Source organism: Astyanax mexicanus, chromosome 2, assembly GCF_023375975.1.
Source record: "Astyanax mexicanus isolate ESR-SI-001 chromosome 2, AstMex3_surface, whole genome shotgun sequence".
Classification (NCBI taxonomy): Eukaryota; Metazoa; Chordata; class Actinopteri; order Characiformes; family Acestrorhamphidae; genus Astyanax; species Astyanax mexicanus.
The window spans coordinates 64,622,302-64,631,870 of NC_064409.1; the positions used below are offsets into that span (position 1 = coordinate 64,622,302).

Consider the following 9,569-nt stretch of genomic DNA (forward strand, 5'->3'; position numbering starts at 1 on the left):
AATTTAATACACACAGTTCTCTCTAATAGAACGTTTTGTAGAAACAGTTATCTAAGAAATAGCCAACAAGACAAATTATTACAGTGTGTTTTTGTATATGTATATATTTATTTATTCTCAGGTTCATACAAAAACAGATACAACCTTTCAGTTTTCAACATACCAAGCTAAACAAAGAATAATTTAAAATAACAGACAAGAAAGTATTACAAGATCAGCCCTTACAAGTGCAGAGCAAGGGGAATTCTTCATTAGAAGATATAAATACCAAAATGAGGTTACTGCCTCATTAATGAAGTGAGTGGGAAGACTTGGCTTTAAAAGAAAAAATGTAATGGAACATTACAAGATGTAAACTTTAAATTGTCAACATACTGGTCCTGCCAGAAGCTGGGCTTGGGGTGTTTTCCAGTTTGGAGAACTAATTACTTCAAGTTGTTTTACTGAGAACTTATATCGAAACTGGTTAAACTTGAAGCAGGAAAGGTAGAGACTCCTGTCTCACAACCGTCCCATTTTTACTATGTTTACTAGTTCTACTATGGGAAGAGTTATATTTAAGACACATTTATTATCTGAAAATCTTAAGTCCAGACAGACTGTGTAAGAGTAAGTGTTAAGAAGAATGGAGAGAAACTTGTTTGAAGTGTTTTAAATAGTGAAACTTCAGTCAAATGTGGGTAGAAGGAAGGTGGACTCAATGAGTTCGAACAGGCTGTAGGAGATCTGCAGGCTGATGTTGTCGTTATGCAGAGATGATGCTCCCTCCATCTGCGCTCTCTTGTGAAGCTCACGGCAGATCAGAGGCACAACCTACCAGCAAAAGAAAGTAGAAAATGGATCACCAGTCCTGGACATGCAGGATGAAGATGAAGAAGAGTGCAACAGGATTGACTGCGCTTTACCTTTACGATTATCAGTTTTTTCTCCAGGGCCTTTCCATCAGGGAATTTCTCCCCGAAGCACAAATAGATCGTGTAGTCAGGCGATCCACGCTGGTGGCTTTGGAAATCCATGAGATCTGAAAGAGGAGCAGAGGTTTAGACAATGCGACAGCTATACTCTGAATACATTAATTTTCAAAAAAGTAGTTGCCCCGAGAAGAAGTCAACCAGCAGGAACTTTGAGACGTGTCTGACTCTCATGGAGCGATTTAGAATGGCAGTGGGTCATCATTAGTGAGAAGTCCTGCTTTTGTCTTGGTGGAGACCAACAGAATATCACATACTGTCACATGTCCAGAAAGCCTGGGATCATGGTGTGGGGTGCAATTTTGTATGACTGCAAAACCACCTTTCGTCTTTTTAACAGGCTTCTTGACAGCCTAAGAGTATTCCAGCAGCATGGGATGGATTATGCCAAGATAAATGACATGTGTTGCATGTGTTACACAATACTTCTGTTTTAATTATTTAATGTTACTGGTGATCTTTATCTCCCCTGCCAAATGGCACTGTAATCTGGCTTTCCTGCTGGGTGCAACTATATTTGCAACCATTTTTGACAATGATTGTGATACTTGTGCAGAAAAAGTGATAATATATATCTCACACACATGAGAAATGGCTGAAATAACAAAAAAAAGATGCAGAGCTTTCAGATCTCAAATAATGCAAAGAAAACAAGTTTATGTTTATAAAGTTTTAGGATTTCAGAAATCAATATTTGGTGCAATAACCCTGGTTTTAATCACAGTTGTCATGCATTTTGGCATGTTCATGGTCTTTCACACTGCTTTTGGTCTATATAATCTCTATATAATATAATCTCTTGATTATATTCCAGAGGTTTTCAATTTGGTAAAATCAAAGAAAATCATAATTTTTGGGTGCATCTAGTCTTGTACCTTTGGTGTACTTTTCGAAGCTAAACAGAAGTTCCTTGCAGTTCTGGGGCAGCTTTTTGGGCTCTGGGTTCTGAATCTCGGCAGGATCTCTGGTGCTAAAAAACACATTGCACTTGTCTTGGCGGAGGCCATAGATTCCTGTTGGGCACACCTCCAGCAGCAGGCCCCTCTGGATGCTGTCCAGGAGGCGCTTGGTGTACTCGACCTGTATCTGGTCCGTAAGGCCTTCAGTGCAGGGGAAAAGGATGGACTGGCCACTCAGCTGAGACGGATCGCAGTGGTAGTGGAGTTGAACAGACTGAGCTGAGCTCTGGACCTTCAGCTTCTCGGCTCCCCTGTAGTGAATGGAGATCTCCAGCTCGAATGGAAAGGGCAGGTTCTCAAATGGAGGCACTGAGAAGACAAGTGCAAAGACGGAACTATGATTATGGTGTGTTATATTTTCTGTGGCAGTTCAACAGTAGAGCTGGGAATTACTTTATTCTCATATTCCTGACTTTTCAGTTAAACATTCAGATAATCCTACATTTCCAGAAAACTGTTAGCTAAAGACTTTAATTTATCACAGTTGGTTTGACAGTCATTTACCAGTCATTTTTGGTGAATCTAATCGAAAAAATGTCCCAGTTTTATGTCCCAAGTTCTTATTGTTAGCACTGTGGTGCAAAGTTTTAGAAAGCTAGATTACCTTTGGACTTTTCACAGCCCAAAGCTACGTTAATGACGTTAATAAAATAGATACATGATATGGTCAACCACATTGCAAGACCTATTACTGATTCAAAATGTGTGAGATACAATTAGATGCATCACATTTATGTTGCAGGTTAGCATGGATAGCCAGTCCAGCTCCAAAATCCTTATTAACTTATCCATACCTGCAGCGTAGTGTTGTTGTGGTGGTGGTAGTAGAGCAGGTACTGGAGCTGGAATGTTACTCTGCGGACAAGGTTGCAGAATAACTTCCGGCACAGGATTTGCAAAGTAGTTGCCTTGATCTGCTATAGGCTGCGAATAGTTTCCCCATTGCTGGTAATCTTGAAAAAAGAAAAGTTGAGGGAATGTCTTTTTATTAGGTATTTGAAAATGTATCAATTAAAATAAGTATCACTTTATTAATGATCTATTTTTTTAAAGGGTTCTGCAAAAGTGTTTGCAAAGCTAGTATACAATAATTACTAAATGAAAAAGAGATGTGAGTAGGAAAATACCAGAATAATCGAGATGCAGAGTGTCCAGGTTAAATGGCAAATCCTCACGCTGTACAAAAACAAGGATATGAAAGTTAATAGCCTTGCACTTTGGCCCCTTGGTTGTAAACAAACAATGTTGTGCAGCCAGTTCATACTGATGTCAAAGTACAGTCTGCAGTCTAATCTCTCAGTGCAATTTTACGACATATTTTGTGTGCACTGTAATATTTATTACATTACCAACACCTCATTAAAAAACTATTATAAGCCAATCTGTGCTATATACGTTTTCTTTAATCTTTCTGTCTCATGCTTATACTGTGTTGAAAATCCCCAACAAATCTAAATGACCACAGTATTTGAACAGGAATAGCACAAATTGTATCCATGTAAAATTACATGTAAAATTTACCACTGTGATATTACATTACCACTGTAGTAGCTGACAAAGTTTGGGGATATAATTATAGTATAATGTATGATATTTTATTTTTCTGTAACTCCTTGTACTATTGTTATTCTTCACATATCTTATCTTCTTCTCCACAGGGTTCTATTTTGGTGCTTGTAAAAATAATGTTAATTATTGCCATAATGTAAAGTGATAAAGTGTGGGCTTACAAACAGTGTCTAAGTATTTAACCCCTTAAATATGATCCTTATGTGCTCTGTGCACTTTATGTAACTAAATTTGACACCCCTTATTTAAAACGCCATATTAAAAAATCTCTATCTTATTTTTAAATAACATTTTGCTACATAATCCCAAACTGTCCTTTGTTTATTTAGAATGTGACACAGAAACGCAACAGCAAAATATAGGCACTTTAAATAGACCTTGAAAAATACTTTAATTATTCATAATATACTGTATAATATGTATATAATAACAGTCTACTTTAGAACAGATAAATGTAAATGTAGTCAGGAACTAGACATGTGGAGCACACATTACTTTATAGAGCATGCTGGGAATTGTAGAGCAGCAATTTGTAAAACAGGCCAATATGAATAAAATATTAAATTAATTTCAAGGGCCTTATCTATGCCCTAGTCTAGTTAGATAACCTTTATAGGGTCTATTAAACTAATGTTAACTCTGGGACAATTGCAATAATTAGGGTGAAGATCGTTAGGATGGGCCTATATACAGGGTTTAAAAGTTAAATCCTCTTTATTCTAGCTATAGCATTATATTATCAAAACTTTTCAAAACTGGACAGTATTTTGAAAATGTAAAATGTACCTCCATTGGGATGTCTTCTGTCTTGTACATCTCCTCATTGTGGATGTCTGCAGAAGAAGATGAGCAGGACTTTTAGCATCTCTCAGATTCTTAGATACCAAACTTAAAGGTTAAGGCATCTATCTAACCACAGGTTTATGCATGTCTTCAGATTATGTATGTGCCCAGATCATTAGACCATTTAAATTATAGTTCTGTGCTGCACATTTTACTCTTCTTTCTGCTCATGCTAACTTCTTATAGGTCTTGGTAATTACATTACATTACATTACATTACATTTGGCAGACGCTTTTGTCCAAAGCGACTTACAATAGTCAAGTACAAAAGTAATAGAAGTTCAAGGTAAAACATTATTTGGATAGGGCTTAAAGGAGGTTGAAGGGAAGTAAGGGGATAGAAAAGTGAAGGAGGGGAAGAAGGATGAGCAGATGAGTTGAGTGGGATGAGTTGAGTGGGATTGTTTGAAGTAGTAAAACACTAAAATGTGCAGTAAAAATTGTTTCTGGGAACATGCTGCTCTAAATCAGGTTTAATAGTTGCGTTGGTGTCTTACTTTCAGGGCGAACGATGCGGTAGATTTTGTGGGGGTCATCGTGGTAGTCTTTGGAGTGATCCTCCACCATCTTAAAGTGCTTGAGGCTGTTGAGAGCACAGCGGAAGTTGGTCTTCCACTTGGCCTTATCGTTGGGATAATCAGAGATTTTGCCACTAACCACAGCCCACTCCTGCAGGAGAAAAAACAGGGTTTGCATTATATTATCAAAAAAGTATATGAGTAAGTTGGGACAAGTATATTTATTACTAAATATAGATTTAATATAGAGATCAGATAATTAACTATGTACTTACTCTAAATATTCTGTTGTCCTCATTGCCGCAGTCTTTTCTAGAGTTGTGCTTCCAAGGGATGCGGAAAGTGTCTGTGCCAGTCATGTAAAGACCCTCATACCTTCCAGCCTGCACTTGCTCTAATAGCCATGAACCAAACTGAGGCTTCGCCATGCTGCTAAAACATAGGACATTTGGTTAGGGTTACCACTGTTACAACACTGTAACATCACTGCAATACCACCATTTATACACTGCTGTAACAGGCTGACCACTGTAATATTGTCACCTGTGTAAAACAACTATAATAGGGGCACCACTGTAACAGTCACACCACTGTAAAACATCACCATAGTAACGCCACTGTAAAAGGGCCACCACTGTAACAGACTGACCACTGTAATAATGTCACCCCTGTAACACCACTGTAAAAGGGGCACCACTGAAACACAACTGTAACAGGCTCACCACTGTAAAATTTCACCACAATAACACCACTGTAAAAGGCCACCACTGTATCAGGCTGACCACTGTAATAATGTCACCTGAGTAACACAACTGTAGGCTCACCACTGTAACAGCCATACCACTATAAAATGGTCACCACTGTAACAGGCTCATCACTGTAACAATGTCACCACTGTGAAAAGGGTACCACTGAAATACCATTGTAAACAGGGTCACCGCTGTAATAGGCTCAACACTGTAATAATGTCACCAGAGTAACACAACTGTAATAAAGTCACCACTGTAACAGTCTCACCATTGTAATAATGTCACCAGAGTAACACAACTGTAATAGGGTCACCACTGTAATAGGCTCATCACTGTTATAATGTCACCTGAGTAACACAATTATAATAGGGTCACCACTGTAACAGTCTCACCACTGTAATAATGTCAACTGAGTAAAACAATTATAATAGGGTCACCACTGTAACAGTCTCACCACTGAAATAATGTCACCTGAGTGATCCAACTATAATAGGGTCACCACTGCAACAGTCTCACCACTGTAATAATGTCACCTGAGTAACACAATTATAATAGGGTCACCACTGTAACAGTCTCATCACTGTAATAATGTCACCTGAGTAACACAATTATAATAGGGTCACCACTGTAACAGTCTCACCACTGTAATAATGTCACCTGAGTAACACAATTATAATAGGGTCACCACTGTAACAGTCTCACCACTATAATAATGTCACCTCAGTGATACAACTATAATAGGGTCACCACTGTAACAGTCTCACCACTGTAACAATGTCACCTGAGTGATACAACTATAATAGGGTCACCACTGTAACAGTCTCACCACTGTAATAATGTCACCTGAGTGATACAACTATAATAGGGTCACCACTGTAACAGTCTCCCCACTGTAATAATGTCACCTGAGTGATCCAACTATAATAGGGTCACCACTGCAACAGTCTCACCACTGTAATAATGTCACCTGAGTAACACAATTATAATAGGGTCACCACTGTAACAGTCTCATCACTGTAATAATGTCACCTGAGAAACACAATTATAATAGGGTCACCACTGTAACAGTCTCACCACTGTAATAATGTCACCTGAGTGATACAACTATAATAGGGTCACCACTGTAACAGTCTCACCACTGTAATAATGTCACCTGAGTAACACAATTATAATAGGGTCACCACTGTAACAGTCTCACCACTGTAATAATGTCACCTGAGCGATCCAACTATAATAGGGTCACCACTGTAACAGTCTCATCACTGTAATAATGTCACCTGAGTAACAATTATAATAGGGTCACCACTGTAACAGTCTCACCACTGTAATAATGTCAACTGAGTAACACAATTATAATAGGGTCACCACTGTAACAGTCTCACCACTGTAATAATGTCACCTGAGTGATACAACTATAATAGGGTCACCACTGTAACAGTCTCACCACTGTAATAATGTCACCTGAGTGATCCAACTATAATAGGGTCACCACTGTAACAGTCTCACCACTGTAATAATGTCACCTGAGTGATACAATTATAACAGGCTGACCACTGTAATAATGCCACCCCTGTAACAGGTTCAATACTGTAACATAGTCTGGTGCAATACTCGTGTATGGGCCAAAAGTGGAATAACATCCTAATAATTTCCATTCAAACTAAATTAAAAGTTGTATAAACTTAATTGCACCATGTCATATTTACATTCAGTCAGAAAACAGACAGTTAACTTTGACTTATATCTGATTTAAAGCAAGTTGAAACAATCCTATTGGTCCGTTTATAAAATGTCCTGTGTAAAGGACTTTGTCTCACAGTAAAACAAATCTGGTGCTGTTGCTGGAGTAAACAGAGTCACGCTGTAGTTAGTTAGTTATTTAGCACAGATAGCCTACCTGCTCTCTTCGGTGCTTCTCTCGATCAGGTGGCTCATATAAACATGCTGCACTTCACTCACTTCTCCTCTCCAGCAGCTGCAGTATTTATCTGGAGGCGCGCGGTGGAGCGCGGGGGCGTGGCTGGAAGTGGACCTGGTAGAGCGAGTTTATTTGGGTGACGCAACTTTACAGCGCGCGGGCAGGGAAACTGAAAGCAGGCTGAGCATTAGCTCGCATTTCATCATCAGCATCATCACCATTCACACACACATACACACACACACTGTGCAGATAAGCCTGTGATCGTGTTTAGGGAGTTTGGAAATACTGTGAAGAATCAGACCAAGCTACGCCATATTCAGCACTTGAATAAAAAGCCCCAATATAAATATATGGGTAATTATCAAAATACTGTGCATTTTGGCCTCCTGAAGCTTAAAAAAAATGTTTTATGATTCATAGTTCTTTTGAATATTTTTCATATCAAGACTTCAGAAATCATGTTTTATTGAAAACATTTTAAACTGGCAGTCCATTTTGTTCTAAACTAAAAGCAGGAGCATTTCTAAATGTAGAAGAAACACAATATTGTGTTTATTAATGGTACCAGTGTGCTGGAATGACCATCCCTGTTAAGCTTAATATATTCATTCTAAAAACTGGGGTTTTGGGTCGCTTTTCGCTGCAGTTTTTCTGACCACATCAAGCGTCTTTGTACTAAAGTCACATATACAGCCTCTAAAAGAGGGTCCGGCTCAGTTTTACTGAACGTGAGTGGCTGATGGAGCAATTGAGACTTCAGAAGGGGAAACTTAGTAGACCTCAGTAGCTCATTCCCTTATAGTAAAACCAAAGAAACAAAGGAAGTAAAGTTTCGCTCTCTCTCTCTAACTGAATATAACCTGGAATCGGATTCATCCGCTCTGAAAAGAGACCGCATCACACCCGCCCAGTTTAAACTGATTCTTCTGCATTCTACAATGGTGCAATTACCCATTTTCACCAGAGAGGGCCCTAAATCCCAAAACTTACAGCTTTAATTGTTAACATTGTTTTGTTTCAAATATCCATTATCTAAAAAAGAATTATTACCATGATCATTTATCTCATTTTAATCTATACATCACATTCTTAAACTATACCTCAGCATCTTAAACTATACCTCAGCATCTTAAACTATACCTCAGCATCTTAAACTATACCTCAGCTTCTTAAACTATACCTCAGCATCTTAAACTATACCTCAGCATCTTAAACTATACCTCAGCATCTTAAACTATACCTCAGCTTCTTAAACTATACCTCAGCTTCTTAAACTATACCTCAGCTTCTTAAACTATACCTCAGCTTCTTAAACTATACCTCAGCTTCTTAAACTATACCTCAGCATCTTAAACTATACCTCAGCTTCTTAAACTATACCTCAGCTTCTTAAACTATACGTCAGCATCTTAAACTAGACCTCAGTTTTTTAAACTAAACCTCAGTTTTTTAAACTATACCTCAGCTTCTTAAACTATACCTCAGCTTTTTAAACTAGACCTCAGTTTTTTTAAACTATACCTCAACATCTTAAACTATACCTCAGCTTCTTAAACTATACCTCAGCTTCTTAAACTATACCTCAGCTTTTTAAACTATACCTCAGCTTCTTAAACTATACCTCAGCTTTTTAAACTAGACCTCAGTTTTTTAAACTATACCTCAGCTTTTTAAACTAGACCTCAGTTTTTAAACTATACCTCAGCTTCTTAAACTATACCTCAGCTTCTTAAACTATACCTCAGCTTTTTAAACTAGACCTCAGTTTTTAAACTATACCTCAGCTTCTTAAACTATACCTCAGCTTCTTAAACTATACCTCAGCTTTTTAAACTAGACCTCAGCTTCTTAAACTATACCTCAGTTTTTTAACTATACCTCGGTTTAAAACTATACATCATCTTAAACTATACCTCAGATTAAACTATACATCATCTTTAACTATACCTAAGATTAAACTTTACATCATTTTAAACTATACCTCAGATTAAACTATACATCATCTTAAACTATACCTCAGATTAAACTATACCTTATCT

The 9,569-nt window shown here is 37.8% G+C and overlaps 1 protein-coding gene across 2 annotated transcripts; it reads right to left on the reverse strand.

Annotated features, from left to right (window-relative positions):
* Window positions 1-19: 19 nt before the first annotated feature.
* irf7 (interferon regulatory factor 7) lies at window positions 20-7,653 on the reverse strand. 2 transcript variants are annotated; one of them, XM_007228043.4, is made up of 9 exons: window positions 7,507-7,653; window positions 5,136-5,292; window positions 4,840-5,011; window positions 4,286-4,332; window positions 3,058-3,106; window positions 2,725-2,883; window positions 1,847-2,239; window positions 906-1,021; window positions 20-813 (listed from the first exon to the last, which is right to left on the reverse strand). In XM_007228043.4, exons 1-9 carry the CDS (start codon window positions 7,542-7,544, stop codon window positions 667-669), a joined length of 1,278 nt encoding a protein of 425 aa, XP_007228105.2. In that variant the 5' UTR covers window positions 7,545-7,653; the 3' UTR covers window positions 20-666. The 2 variants fall into 2 exon arrangements, with proteins under 2 accessions (XP_007228105.2, XP_007228106.2); XM_007228044.4 differs by having other exon boundaries at window positions 21-813; window positions 5,136-5,289; window positions 7,507-7,652.
* Window positions 7,654-9,569: the final 1,916 nt, after the last annotated feature.